This window comes from Salvia splendens, chromosome 14 (genome assembly GCF_004379255.2).
Source record: "Salvia splendens isolate huo1 chromosome 14, SspV2, whole genome shotgun sequence".
NCBI lineage: Eukaryota > Viridiplantae > Streptophyta > Magnoliopsida > Lamiales > Lamiaceae > Salvia > Salvia splendens.
In genome coordinates, this window is record NC_056045.1 from 22,158,896 (window position 1) to 22,174,734 (window position 15,839).

Below are 15,839 nucleotides of genomic sequence, written 5' to 3' on the forward strand. Positions count from 1 at the left end.
CCTAGCCACATAATATCCACATCACTATTAACAAATATATACAAAATGAAATAATTAACAATCACACAATATACGAAATTTAATTTACGAGACATATACGGGAAACATTAATAATACTATTAAAATTTAAAAAAGTACAATAATTTAAAAAAGTACAATAATTAAAAAAAATTACAATAATTTTTAATAGAGTGGGAACCACCGCTACTGCCGCTGAAATCACCGGAATAGTTCAACCGTTGCTTCTTCGGCCAGCCAGAGTCGACACCTACTCCCTGAAGTAGGCTCGTTGTTGAGATCCATTTACCGTTGTTGATCTTGTACAGAAATTTAGATAGAGAGTACTCGTTAATACAAGTGGTGCGAATGAAAATGACAGGCAAGTCGCGTATATATAGTGTTTCGGAAACAAAAATAAAAATAAAAATTCGCGCTAGGCTGTGCGCTAGGCGATCCGGACACTGCAATAGCGCCTAGCGGATCGCCTAGCGCACCGCCTAGCGCCGCGGAACCGCCGAGCGCTAGGCGGTTTTTTTTTCGCGAAATCCGCTAGGCGGCTGCAATAGATCGCCTAGCGCATCGCCTAGCGCCGGCGCTCGGCTAGGCGCTATTGTGGATGCTCTTATGAATGTCTACCTCATCAAATTTAAATTTCCAACTGAAATTGATGTGTGCAAGATTTTGACATTTCTAGTGGTACAAATAGTGCCAAGCTAAGGACCCAAAATAATAAAATTGAAGAAAATTTAAATGTATATTTTTGGACTGTTGCGTTAATTAAAATGCAATACGAACGATGGAGCTGATAGGAGGGGTCAACTCCCTCACTAAATTTAAAATTTTGAAATATATATGTATGAATAGAAAAGATGTGATGTGACATTTTATGCACACACGTATTATAAAATTGGGTATTGCTTAAATGGATTTGTTGAGCATTTTGTTTGCCACTCTCTTATCAATACGATTGGTATGCTATATTATGTATTTTGTCAATTAAATTGTTCTTCATGCATACTTTTTGTTGGTATCTGAAAATTCATTGGGATAGGTTCATTGAATTTGAGTTCCTAAATTATTATTGCAGATTTCTAAATTAAAATACAGTTTTATTGGAAAATTATATTGACTAGGAGTAGTAAACTGACTAAATAAAACAGATAAGTACAAATTATATCTCTCACCACACCTTCTAATTTTGCCTTCCCCTGCGTTATTTATTTCTCAGTTATGGAATAGATGTCTGTTTTGGCAATTAACGATATTTAATATTAATACTTATCTCCATACTATTTATTTAGGTATGAATTACTCTGTCCAAATTCAAACAAAACTTGTTGTAACTGATTAATAAAATTCGTATAGAATTCATTTTCAGCAAATCATGGGTGTTTTAACCCCATTGTGGGCAAAAATATATGATAAAAATTGATTTAGTGGTGAAGCTTCCAAGTAGTTGAAAGAAGTTTTGAGAATGTTGAAAACGCTTGTTTAAAATCTTTTCTTGATGATCACCGTGTCAGTTGCTAATTTGATTTCATCATATTAATTCAACATGAAATTCTTGCACAATCCAAAAACTAAATCTAATTTTTGTAACTCAGTTTTATATGAATACTTGGAAATTATTAGAATATATGAATTCACTCAATAACCGCTCGTGGTAGCTGTCATCTTCTGTTAATGACGTTAGTTAGTTATAGGAGCTTTTATCTCATGCTTTAGATGTACCTACACCATGCACCATATATAAGGTGCTTGGCTTTGTATCAATTAATTTAATCAATAAGAGAGATCAGATTGTTTTCCCTCTCCAAAATATCTCCTTCGGTGTTCATCATATCCATCTCCATGGATTCACATTTATGATCTTGTTATGGTATCAGTGAAAAATATGAATTCACTCAATAACTGCTCTTCTCTTGCTACTCGGATTCCGTAGTTGTTTTCTTCTTCATTCGCATCTTTTCTCACGATGAATGGTCGTGGTAATCGCGGCAATGATCGTAATGATCGTGCTCCTCCGACTGAGGACACTTCTAGTTCTTATTATCTTCATCCAAGTGATAGTCCGGGTACTATCCTTGTTCATCAACAGCTCAGTGGCTTGAATTATTCGTCTTGGAGTCGATCACTCACCACTGCTCTTCTCGCAAAATTAAATTGGTATTTGTTGATGGCTAGATCCTTCTTTATCAGTCGTGGCTCCGATGCAACAGTATGGTGGTATCTTGGCTCTGCAACTCGGTCTCTGCTGAAATCTGCTCAAGCATTATGTACATCGATGATGCATATGCAATCTGCTCAGATTTGAATGAGAGGTTTTCTACTGGCGATTCAGCTAGGATCTACCAGCTACAGCAACAAATCATGTTCTTCTCGCAAGGGTCCGCTGATGTTAGCGGTTATTTTACAAATCTGCGCAGTGTGTGGGATGAATTCAAAAACTCACAGCCTCTGACATGGTGTACCTGCTCTAGATGCACTTGTGATAGTGCTTCAAGATGGCATCAACACCAGGAAGCCGACTGCACGATGCAGTTCCTTGTTGGTTTGAATCCTTCATTCTCTCATATTAGATCTAACATACTTTCTATGGTGCCTCTTCCTTCTCTGTCAAAAGTTTTTTCCTTAGTTATTCAGAAAGAAAGGCAGTTAAACACTGATGGAAAAGTTTTCTCACAATCACAGCCCGCTCATGTTCATACTCCAGTTCTTAGTGAGCAACTTTTCTCTAATGCTGCAGTTTCTCATGGCCGTGGTTTGAGCAAAAATAAGTTTCTCTGCTCTCACTGTGGTAAGACAAACCATCCTGTGGAGAAGTGTTTTCTACTCCACGGGTTCCCCCTGGATTTGGCAAGGGAAAAGGTAGAGGGAATGGAGGCAATGCAGCTGCCAGTTCCTCTGGAAATCTGCTTATCAGAATCGATTTGTTAATTTGGTTGAAGATACAGCTCCTCTGAGTATGCCTGCTCCATCTACAGTTAATCTACCAAGTATTGATCAATATCAACAGCTTGTTAGTCTCCTGCAGAGCCAGCAACTCCATACCTCATCCCCATCGATCAACACTTCTGCCATAGAAAATTCAGATCCATTCACAAATAACTTTTCTGGTACAATCTCTTTTTCTTCTCATATTAATTCTATCTCATACTCTAGTTCTTCTACTTGGATTTTAGACACAGGGGCTACACACCATGTGTGTCATGATCATTCATTACTCACTTCTGCTTCACCTATAGCCAATGCTGCTGTCAATCTCCCAAATGGACATACTGTTCCAGTTACACACCTAGGTACTGTCCTGCTGACTCATCTCTTCACTCTTTCCCCAGTGTCTCATCCTTTTCATTCAACCTAATTTCAGTTAGTGCTCTCACCAAACATACAACTTATATAGTGATTTTTACTCATAATAGCTTAATAATTTAGGAAGCTTTACTGGGGACAGTGATTGGGAGGGGTAATCGAGTTGGTAATATCTACATCTTTGAATTTCCAGATACATCAAAGAGTTATCCTCACACTGATATTTCTCAGCTTTCAAATTTTGTCTTTGCCTCGCCTCTGTAAACTCAGTTGTTAGCCTAGATGTTTGGCATCAAAGGTTGGGGCATCCCTCTCTAAATAAATTGAAGCTTTTATCTGATGTTTTATCTCCATCAAATACACATCTTAATACATGCCAAATCTGTCCCCTTGCTAAACAAAAGATATTGCCATTCCCAGATTCAAACTATAAATCAACTGCCATTTTTGACATGATCCACTGTGATGTTTGGGGCCCTTTCTCAACTCCTACACACAATGCATTCAAGTATTTCTTGACCATAGTGGATGATTTTTCACGGTTTGCTTGGACTTTTCTCCTCACCCAAAAGTCTGAGGTCCAACAAGTCATCACACAGTTCTTCTCCACTATAAATACTCAGTTTTCCAAGAAAATCAAAGTCATGAGAAGTGATAATGCCCCATAGTTCAATCTCACATCCTTACTTTCCTCTTATGGAACCGTTACACAACACTCTAGTGTAGAAACCCCACAACAAAATGCTAGAGTGGAGAGAAAACACCACCACTTGTTAAATGTTGCCAGGAGCCTTCTGTTCCAGCCCTATCTGTCCATTGATTTTTAGGGGGAATGTATTCTCACAGAATCATTTCTCATAAATAGAACACCATCCTCTGTCCTACCCAACAACTTCACTCCATTTCAGGTTCTCTTCGGAAAAATTCCATCATACTCCCATATGAAGGTTTTTTGTTGCCTTTGTTTTGCTTCAACTTTGGACAAAAGCAAAAACAAATTCTCTCCCCGTGCCATCAGATGCATCTTCATTGGATATCCTTCGGGTTATAAGGGTTATAAAGTCTTAAATCTAGAGACCAAGGACATCTTCATCAGTAGAAATGTCATTTTTCATGAGTCTGACTTTCCTCTCTCACATCAAATTCCATCACAGTTCCCAACTGATGTCTCTCATCATTCTGGATCTTCTTCCAACTCTATTCTCATTACTCCTCAAACATCATCAGATACCTCAAACTCAGCTTCTTCCACTCATATATCTAAATCAGGCAGACAATTAAAACATCCATCTCATCTCACTGACTACACATGTAATTTAGTGACTTCTTCTTCCAAATATCCAATAGCTGACTACTTTTCTTTGGCCAAACTCTCACAGCCCTATCAAAAATTCATCGTTCTCATCTCCATACTCACTGAACCTTCGTCATACAAACACGCAGCCCAACATCCAGAATGGTTGTTGGCTATGCAGGATGAACTACATGCTTTGATCAAAACCAATACTTGGCTGATCACCTTTTTACCAGCAGGCAAGATTCCAATCTCATGCAAATGGGTTTATAAGATAAAGTTCAAGGCAGATGCTACAGTTGAACGCTATAAAGCCAGCTTGGTTGCAAAAGGGTCGTTCACTCAACAGACAGGAATTGACTTTCATGATACTTTTTCCCCTGTTGCAAAACTCACTACTGTTAAGATGATGTTGGCTCTAGCAACTATTAGAGGTTGGATATTAGATCATCTTGACATCAATAATGCCTTTTGTATGGAGATCTTGAGGAGGAAATATAAATGGTTCTGCCCCCTGGCCTTGTCATCACAGATCCTTCTGTTGGATCTGGACAGCTTGTGTGTAAATTGAAAAAATCTCTATACGGCCTCAAGCAGGCCTCAAGACAGTGGTACATGAAATTTTCTCAAGTCCTATCTGGTTTTGGTTTGCTCCAATCATCCTCTGACCATTCCTATTTCTATAAATATTTTGATGATGGGAATTTCTTTGGAGTTGTCATTTATGTGGATGATATTTTAGTGGCTAGCAGTCATGAAGGAATGATAAATCAGTTCAAGGACTTCATTGATGGTCACTTCAAATTCAAAGATTTGGGCACACCCAAATATTTTCTTGGCATTGAGATTGCTAGGAATGACTCTGGAATCTTCATCTGTCAACACAAGTATGCTCTAGACTTGGTAACTGATGCTGGTTTGTTAGGCTCTAAGCCAGCTTTTACCCCTATGGATTCAACAAGATCACTAGCCGTGGATGCAGGGGAGCCTATAGCTGACCCAACTATATACAGAAGATTGATTGGGAGGCTTTTGTATCTCTGCATAACAAGGTCCGACATCACATTTGCAGTCAACAAACTGAGCCAGTTTCTTTCTAAACCGTGCTCTAATCACTGGGCAGCTGGTGAGAGAGTTTTGAAGTACCTAAAAGGCACTATTGGCCATGGCTTATTTTACTCAACAAAGTCTTCGCCATCTTTAAGCATCTTCTCTGATGCGGATTGGGCAGCTTGCCCCGGCACTAGGAGATCCATCTCAGGCTTCGCCTTGTTTCTAGGCACCTCACTAATCTCTTGGCGATCAATGAAGCAACATACTGTCTCTAGATCTTCGGCTGAGGCTGAGTATAGGGCAATGGCACTTGCTTGCTGTGAAGTTGTATGGATTGTGGCTTTGCTCAAGGACTTTGGTCTTCAAGTGCATCAACTGGTGCCTCTATATTGTGACAGCGAAGCTGCTGTTCACGTCAGCTCGAACCCAGTTTTTCACGAGCGCACCAAACATGTAGAGATCGACTGCCACACTGTTCGTGACAAAATTCTTGAAGGGGTCATCAAAACTGTCCATGTTCATAATTCTCACCAACTCGCTGACATCTTCACCAAACCGCTGGCCACCACTCCATTTCAGACGTTACTTTTCAAGATTGATTTCACTACAGTATACAGTCCATCTTGAGGGAGGCTATTAGAATATATGAATTCACTCAATAACCGCTCGTGCTAGCTGTCATCTTCTGTTAATGACGTTAATTAGTTATAGGAGATTTTATCTCATGCTTTAGATGTACCTACACCATGCACCATATATAAGGTGCTTGGCTTTGTATCAATTCATTCAATCAATAAGAGAGATCAGATTGTTTTCCCCCTCCAAAATATCTCCTTCGGTGTTCATCATATCCATCCCCATGGATTCACATTTATGATCTTGTTAGAAATTATGTAGATACTCAAAATCATACTCCATTAATTAGTAGATACATGGTAAATATAGATATCACACGCTCACACTGAGTCTCACACACATACACATATATATACAAAATAAATACCATTCTAAATATAAATCGAAGGAAACAATCAGTCAATTTAATGTTCCGTCTATGTAATAATTAGTCGCTCCATGTGACAAATTAAATTATTTATCGATGGTAATTAATTATGCCCTTATCTACCAAATTTTACTAATTTGAAACGTCAACCTTGTTATTATTCATTCCTAGTAAAAATTGATGGATGTTTCCCTATGCTAGACTGTTTCAATATTTCCTTAATACTTCTGCGTTCTTATTGTGTATCTACATTGTGATTTATTAAAATTAAAGCATGTAGATATTATAAGGTGACTCAGTGACAGCCTTTCGCAATTTAATTTTATGCTTACAGTACATAAATTATGGAGAGTATTAGTATATTAATAATTAATCGTACCTGGGTTGGGTATACATTAATCTTGGCCATATCCCCTAATTTATAAATTCTAAATAAATTGTTTTTTTCTTTTTTTAGAGATTAAGGATAATCTATTTATTTCGTGAAGCTTGGTGTTGTTTGACTAACTTTTTAACAATATACAAGAAGCTTGGAGTAATTAACTAGAGTAATGCTTTTTCTGTTTATTATTATTCAGCATGATGCATAATTTTAACAACCATATTTAAATTATCTTAAAAACATAATAATATAATAATAAAAATGATTAAAATTTGAGTTATTTATAGTACTTATTATTATTATTATGATGATAATTAAATATTGATTCATAACTTTAAAGTAGGTTTTCTTAATTTATTAACTTATACTCATAATAATAAAAATAATTATAACAATATTATAGTTGTAGTATAATATAATAACAATAATACAAATATCAAAAGATTAAGAATTTTAAAATTTGAAAAGAATACACAAGAAACTATAAGGAATATGAATCCTTAAAAGTTGCATGATTTCTTTATTTTTAGGATTGTGATTACTTTCTTGACTAAAACTGAAATAAATATCAAAATTTAAAAGGATATTAGTCCATAAACCATGAACTTTGTCTAAATTTTAGTATTTTTTACGAACTTTAAAATTAGTTATGAATATCACAAACTTTACATTATGTTTGTTACTATTACTTTCTAATCCAACCCAAATAAGATACATTCGTTGAAAAAATTTTCTACATGGGAAACTGTGGAATATTTTTTATATTTTAAACCACTTTCTAAGCTCGTGACAAGTAGGATAAAAAACTACGTTGATTTAGTAGTGTCAAGTAGGATAAATAATGCACGTAAGTTAGTTGGATATGATGATTGATCTGCTGTGGGAAATAACAAACAAAATGGAGTATAAGGTTTATGATATTTAAAACAAATTTTGAAGTTAGTAGAAATTACCAAAATTTGGTCAAAGTTTATAATTTCAGCGATCATCATCTCAATTTAAAATTCAAAATCAGATTTCTTTCTAAAATAGAATCTTGACAAATATATAGACCCTAAAGTAAACACTGGACACGTGGCTTTATCGATCGATCTTATAGCATACGACAAAATTAAGCGATGCCCATACTACAAACAATAAAAATTTCTCAAAGCGATGCTCATACGACAAACAATACAAATTTCTCAAACAATAAATGGGTAACAACTAAACCAATAGACTCCATATAGTCAAAAGTTACAGACTAGATTTCATCTTTGACACTTTTTTTGCATTTAAGTTTTCTTTCATCTTTTGGACCCAAAAGATCATAGTCTTCATATAATAAGAGTACATTTTCATAGAGAATAAGAACGCATCAATTCATTATGGAAAACCTATAGTAAGTATTAATTTTGTACCATTATTTTGTTCCCAAAATAAAAATGTCATTTTTTTATATAGACAGGTATTGTCAATCCAAATATGAGTTAAAATTAAAAGTATAACTGCAATTTTATACTAATAACAATAATTTTATAAATCAAACTATTTGAATTTAGACAATTATGAATGATTATACAAATGTGCGACATTAAATGCGGGCTTTGCAATTGAATTGAGCTTTCGTTCATAAAGAATCTGACAACAGTTATCATATTTTGTTTTGATTCTATAATGTTACGATGGTTACAGTTAATATTTAAGTATTAAATAAGTATCAAATGAATATAATTAATTAATGAAAATATACGGTTCCGGAAAATGCCTATTACCAAAGAAAATGGCGTCGTTTGAATATTGAATTTTCTTTATACATAGATGACAAAAGAATACCAGCTAGATAAAATCTGGTGGTATTTAATGATAAGCACAATAAGAAAAAATTGTAATATCCCATTGATTAAGATTGTTAAAGCCGGAAATTGAGATGTCAGCGTTACCTTCTAGAGGGTGAGAAGGAAATAAATTCACACAACACGAAAATCGCATTTCAAGAAACGTGGAAAAAATCAAATATGGGATGAAGTTATTATTGTAAGAAAAGTTGAGTACTATAGCATCCCCATCGGTGCTCTTGCTAAAGAACACGGATGTGAGTCCGGACCCACTTTTATTACTTTTTTACTCCATGCTTTTAGGTAATAGCACAACACCCACATCCATGCTCTTCCGCAAGGACATGCTCAAGGGTTCCACCATTCTATTATTCAATTTAAATAAAAACATTTCCACAATATTAAAATGCATTAAAAATATCCGGAATATTATTACAAATTACAAAAAAATAAAATTTACATAATTAAAATTCTAAAAATTAAAAATTACATAATTAAATTCATAAAATTAAAAAACCCCACTACTCGTGGCCAAATTTCACCCAAATAGGTTTGATTAGGTCTTCTTGTAGCTCAGTGTGGGTTCGGGTATCGCGCATTGTGCTTCTTGTTTCGATCCTCTCGCCCACCGTCGTATGCACACCTCGGCGTGGGGGAGACCTCGCAGTTGAGCTTCCGGTTTCATCCTCGTCGTAAAAGTTAGCCGCCATCGGTCCTTCGTCAGCTATAATCATGTTGTACAAGATAATACATGTGTACATGATGTCGGCGATATTCTTAACGTGCCACGGCCGAGACGGGGCCTTCACAATGTTGAATCGGCCTTGAAGGACCCCAAAAGCTCTTTCAACGTCTTTCCGAGCAGACACTTGACGCTGCGCAAAACGAACCTGTCTCGGGTCTTGCGGATTGTTGAACGTTTTCACGAAAGTCGACCACCTTGGGTAGATACCATTAGCGAGATAGTAACCCATGTGGTATGCATTTCCGTTGACGGTGAAGTCGATCGTCGGTGCTACACCATTCAAAACATCATTGAAGAGTGGTGAATATTAGAACATGTTCAAGTCGTTGTTGAATCCGGCAATACCGAAATATGCATGCCAAATCCATAGGCGGTAGTCGACGACCGCTTCAAGGATAAGTGTTGGGCAGCCGCCTTTGTGGCCATTAAGTGTTGCCCCCTCCAAGCAGTCAGGCAATTCTTCCACTTCCAATGCATGCAGTCAATGCCGCCAAGCATACCGGGAAAACCGTGGACTGCTTCGTTAAGACGAAGCAACCATTGACAATCATCGATGGTGGATGCCCGAAGGAATTCCTCACTGAAAGTAGAACGAACTTCGTCGCAAAATTTTTTTAAGGCATAGGATTCCAATTGACTCACCGACATGCAAATACTCGTCGAAGAGGTCAGCTGTTTGCCCAGTAGCAAGTTGTCAGACGGCACAAGTACACTTCTACAACGCCGAGAAACTTTGCTGACCGGTTGTGTCTCTACTTGATTGAAAGTTTTCAACACGGGCGGACAATGTGTTGACAATACGCATAAACAACCGTTTTGACATGCAAAAACGGCGCCGAAAGTAATCTTCCGGAAACCGCGGCTGGTCGGAAAAATAGTCGGCAACGAGCCTTTCGTTGGCTACCTCCCGGTCACGAGGGATGTAGCGGCGAATTGATCTAGTTGGTCGAGGAGGAGGGGTGGGGGTAGTGGCGGCGACATAGGCTTCATAGGCGGCACGATATTGTTCATAGCATTCTTGTTCTTCGCGCTCCGCTTCCGCCATGATATCGGTGAAATCCATTTGAGAGGGTTTGAGTGAGAGAGGAAGATGTAGATAAGTTGTATGAAAAAATAAGAATGAGAGATGAATGAGAGATGATTTGATGTGAAAATGGATTATGAATGTGTGTATTTATAGATGGTTTTGGGAATAAAAAATTATAAGAAATAAAAAAAATCAGAAAAACGGTAATAAAACGGTCATATTTTTGGGAATCTAAAAATATTTTTTTTAAATTTTTGATATTATTTTTTATTTAAAAAAATGATTTCCAACGGATAATCCGTTGGTCAATAGAAACGCGCCACGTAGTCTGCTCAGCGTCACGGACGTGCTCGATGCATCAAGCAGCGCCGTGCCAGCGGCGGGAGTGGCACTGACACCGTCCGTCCCAGCGAGCACCACTGCGGATGCTCTCACAAGAGTTGTTGGAATCCTATTCTTCAGCCTTTGCAAATCACCCATATGCTGACAATCCCTCCTTACCCCTTCTTTCCTCTTCCCCACAACCAACTTATCACGCACCCATTTTTAAAAGGGAAATTTATCCCTATCCCATCGCCCATATAATTAATACTACCATCACATTCCTAATTTCAAAATTATAATCAATTATAATATGGTTCATCCACTACATTTTCACATTGTTATTATTTAGTTAAATTTGAATGATAGTACCTAAATAATGAGGTCCCCCTTCGGCCATGCTAGTTCTGACTTTTGTGTGTGTGTATATATAGAGCTATAGAGAGGGGGGTGAATAAGAATTATTGAAAAAATGAAATTGACAATAGAATAATTAAGTGGCAAAGAATAATTTAGAAAAAGATAATTAATTAGAAAATAAAATGAATGAATATGGGGTGAGCTGAAATGTAGAAAAGGAGGAATTGAATTACTCTTATTCAACAACGCTCCTGTGGCTCTGATCCGATAGTTCAGTCACAAAAATTGCATGTGTGTTAGCCATCCTTCTTTAATGCATCACAAGTCAAGAATAGAGAGAGGTAGAGATAATAACCCCACCCTTTCCTTTCCTTTCCTTTTCCTTTTTAAGTTTTTTTTCAGTTACCTTTATTTATTTTTCATTGTTTTTAGATGATTTTCAGTTACTAGTTTATTTAAACACTGAAAACATTTTCGATTGCCAACCTCCCAATATAAATACCCACCATCCCCACTCCCCGCCTCTCTTTTATCATGTGTGTTTAACCTAAGACGTCAATCATCCTGCAATTACATGGCCATTCAAGCACAGCTCTTTTCCGAGAATCTCGCCTTTCCGCTCGGAAATTCTTCTCAGGATTTGACGCTTGAAAATGGTTGCGGATTCGATCATCTCTGTTTCGTCCCTCAACAACAGCATCAGCAGCAATTGATTCAGTTGGATCAGTTTCAGAATTCCCCGCGGACTTTAGTTGATAACAACGCTCAATTTCATCAATTTATGACGTTTTCGCACAGCGTTTCGTCGCATATAGAGAGGCAGAGGTTGGAATTCGAGCAGTTCCTCAATTTGCAGGTGAGAGACAAAATTAATTAATCTTTTTTTTTGAATTAAACAATTAGTAATTAACATATGTTTGAAATTGAACAGAACGAGAGATTGAGAATGGCAATGCAAGAGCAGAGGAAGCAGCATATATCAGTATTGATGACGAAATACGAATGGAAGAGTGATTTGTTGTTGAAGCAGAAGGACGAGGAAATCGCCAAGGCGGCGAATCGGACGACGGAGCTGCACAACTTCATGAAGAAGATGGAGATCGAGAATCTGACGTGGCAGAGAGTGGCGAAGGAGAAAGAGGCGATGATCGCGTCGCTCAACGACTCCATCCAACGGCTCAGAGAGTCCGCGTTTTTGTCGGAGAATGCAGCGGAAGATGCTGAGTCTTGCTGCCGGGACATGGAAGAAGAAGAAGAGAGAACCGAAACGAAGAAGAAAATGGTGTGCAGAATCTGCAGCACGCGGAATTCGTGCGTGGTGATGCTGCCCTGCCGACATCTCTGCTCCTGCAAAGACTGTGAGGTTTTTCTTGATTCATGCCCTGTTTGTAGTATGCCAAAGAAAGCAGCCATTGAAGCATTAATTTGATTTTTCATTTTTTTTCCATTTCATTCAAAGACGAAAGCTCTTTCTTTAATACTTGAGATTTTGATCATTTTCCATCATGCCTATTTTTTTTCTTCCGTGTGAATACACTTTTATTCTTTTATTTTTTTTAATTATTTAGTATCCTACCATATAAAAAAGTAAAACAGAAAAGAGAAATATACATCAGTTTCAAAGAAATGAACTCTATTGAACCACTGTTTCTTTGCTGTATTATTCACTTCTTTTAATTCGTTTTCTTTTGCGTTGTGTATTGTATGAGTGATATGAGGCAAATATAGCTTTCCTTTATAGGTATTTTGGTGAATTTTTTGTTTGATTTGATAATACGTAGTACCATGTAAAGACTATAAACTTTATTCCGAAGTACAATTAAAGAAAAATTAAAAAAAAATACTACTATATCAATGACTCCAAAATCTTTTAATTTGTTAGTTACTGATACCATCACTTGAACTGGGGTAAATATATGTTTTGTTGTTTTTGAGAAATAAGTATTTTTTTTGCTTCAAAAACTTTTTTCTGTAAAAATAAATAAATAGTGTTGTAAAAAACTCAAATTGCTATATTGAATGCCAAACGTAATTGAGGTCTTATAAAGAGCACGTATCGTTTAGTCTATCTACTTTACTTTGCTTACTAACTCTAAATTATACTACTAGTACAATTCAAAAACGTGTCCCTAAAGTCATTTACTTTCAACTTAAAAAAGGGGCTATTTAGTTAGATAAAATGGAATAGTCAATTAAATTAAAAAATTTAGCTAAATTTTAGCTTATAATAGAATTTAAAATTAAAATATTGAATCACATTGTTCCAATTTTTTCAAATATATTGTATATATATAAACCAATATCTTTTTGTTGATTCTCAAAATGACATTGTTTTATAAGAATAAGCATTTTTTTCTTTTTTTTTTTTATTTTAACTAAACATATTACCATTTTAATTTAGCACCTATCTGGGTGGAGGTCTCAACCCCGCAACCCTTACCCAACCAGGTAGAGGGTCTTGCCACAAACAACTCCATTGGGTGGTTTGCCCTGGACTTCCACAACCCTTACTCGCTCAGGTAGGGTCTTGCCAAAAACCATCTGGTCGGGTGGTTTTGCCTAGATTTTCAAGGAGCTCTACCTGATCGAGTGGTGTGCTATCTTTTGAGCTATTCGGTCGAGTCTCTGAACTTAATTTTTTACTCTCTTATTCTTTTCTTAGCTTGATCCTTCACTCCAGACCCCAATCGATCCATGGTCAACAAATTTAGTGTTGTACGTACTCGACGTCAAACACTCATATTCGCGTTACTATATGATAAATTTCATAAATAAGGAAAGCTTCGATATATGTTAAATGAATTACGCATTTTTGAATGCGTGTTCTAGGTTATTCATTACCCAAATGTGCATTTAGATTAAGCATTGTCCGAATGCATGTTCAATTAAATACGCATTCCCACAATGTGTGTTTATTTGATTTGTAAACCAAAAAATGTTTCTCATATTGAAATGAGAACCCATATTCAATATTCTTTCCATTTGTGAATTTTCCAACTAATATACACGTATATAATTAAAATTGAAAAGAACTATTACAATTGTGTAACTAATATATTGTGCCTTAATATTCCGTATATATAATGGGAATTTCTTCTACGGTTTTTCAATTTGACCCAACAAAACTTATCTTTTTAATTTTTTTAAAAGATAATCTGATGCCATCGAAGAGATATATAGTAATTTCCCACTAAACAAAGAAAAAAGCAATAGAAGAAAAATATGATCCCCTCATTCTTATGTGTACGATATCATTTATCGGGCAATAGCTACCACTATAGATAGGGTTAGCGATTAACCAAAAAAGAATAGCTACCACTATAGATAATATTTTCCACACTAATCAAACTCCTTTGATAAGGATTTTTTATATTTCAAGTTTGCCTTAAGTCAATTATTGCAAAGCATCAACATTATATGTATAAAATGTAACAGCATAATAATTAATATGTGTATGTGTTAACTCAAACCAGTCTTTGTTTGGGTCATCTATAATTGGTATATTTTCCTAAAAATATAAAAAATAAAATAAGAACTATTGCGAGTTGCTGTCTTTTAATTTAACTAGTAAAAAAAATGAATAATTAACCTAGGTCTAGTCTAGAGAAGTACCCAATTTTAATTTGGAAACAACATATTAATTTGGATAAAACGTTAAACGCGTATTTTTATTTGGTAGGATCAACGGAAGGCCATAATTAGATATCGATTTTGCGTTCCTTCTCGCAGATTGATTTTCCAGGCTGTAATAAAATGCATATTTGATATGTCGGTACTCTCATTTCAATGCATATATATTATATAAATCAATTAAGTAATAAACATTATTGGACGTGGTGATTGTGTCCTAGAAAGGAACTTCTGCATTGTTTGTGATGTTCACTCCCAAAATATATTTTAACATCAAAAGAGATTTCGAATATATTTTTAGTCATTGAAATACTACATTACAAACCGCCCCCTAATGATAAAAAAATTAGGTATTTGCTACCCATATTTGAATGTAGGTTGTTGTAGATGCCACCGCCACCACTTCACCGCGACTAAATATTTATGCCTTTTCCTTTTCTTCTTCTACTTTTTCCACCTTTTACCGTTAGAACATATTTTACAATTTTTTGGATCATTATCACCAATCACTAAATTATAAGGATTGTTAAGATTATGGTAGATAAACTAATACTAATAGTTGTGAGATCTTAAACTGAAACATCACTAATTAATGTAATGATGCAGTCCAAGGACATTTGGAATGTGATGATAACATTCCCTCCATCCTATTCGAAATAGACCATTTTATTATTCGTCATCTAATTTTATGTTATTTTTTTATGGGTTGAGTCGAAAGAAGATGAAGTAAAAGAAAAAACAAAATAGCAATAATGATATTCCCATTTTTTAAAATATATCAACTAGAATGAAACATTCAAAAAATGTAAAACATTCAAAAAAAATGTATCACTTAAAATAGATTGAAAAGAATTTTGTTTTATCCATTGAAGATATTATTAGAGGCATTTATGTA

General features: G+C 35.8%; 2 protein-coding genes across 2 annotated transcripts; both read left to right on the forward strand.

The window, feature by feature from the left end:
• Positions 1 to 5,107: 5,107 nt before the first annotated feature.
• On the forward strand, positions 5,108 to 6,286 carry LOC121764348 (uncharacterized mitochondrial protein AtMg00810-like). The gene has a single exon (XM_042160385.1). The coding sequence runs from the start codon at positions 5,108 to 5,110 to the stop codon at positions 6,284 to 6,286; it is 1,179 nt and encodes a 392-aa protein (XP_042016319.1).
• A 5,473-nt stretch (positions 6,287 to 11,759) lies between these two features.
• On the forward strand, positions 11,760 to 12,820 carry LOC121764589 (probable BOI-related E3 ubiquitin-protein ligase 2). Its single transcript, XM_042160600.1, has 2 exons — positions 11,760 to 12,170; positions 12,246 to 12,820. Exons 1-2 carry the CDS (start codon positions 11,889 to 11,891, stop codon positions 12,741 to 12,743), a joined length of 780 nt encoding a protein of 259 aa, XP_042016534.1. The 5' UTR covers positions 11,760 to 11,888; the 3' UTR covers positions 12,744 to 12,820.
• Positions 12,821 to 15,839: the final 3,019 nt, after the last annotated feature.

Bases quoted from the DNA above. Each gene is read 5' to 3' on its own strand.
- LOC121764348 (XM_042160385.1), top strand. From the start codon at position 5,108: ATGGTTCTGCCCCCTGGCCTTGTCATCACAGATCCTTCTGTTGGATCT.
- LOC121764589 (XM_042160600.1), top strand. From the start codon at position 11,889: ATGGCCATTCAAGCACAGCTCTTTTCCGAGAATCTCGCCTTTCCGCTC. The intron at 12,171-12,245 runs GTGAGAGACAAA...GAAATTGAACAG, and splicing joins AGCAGTTCCTCAATTTGCAG to AACGAGAGATTGAGAATGGC.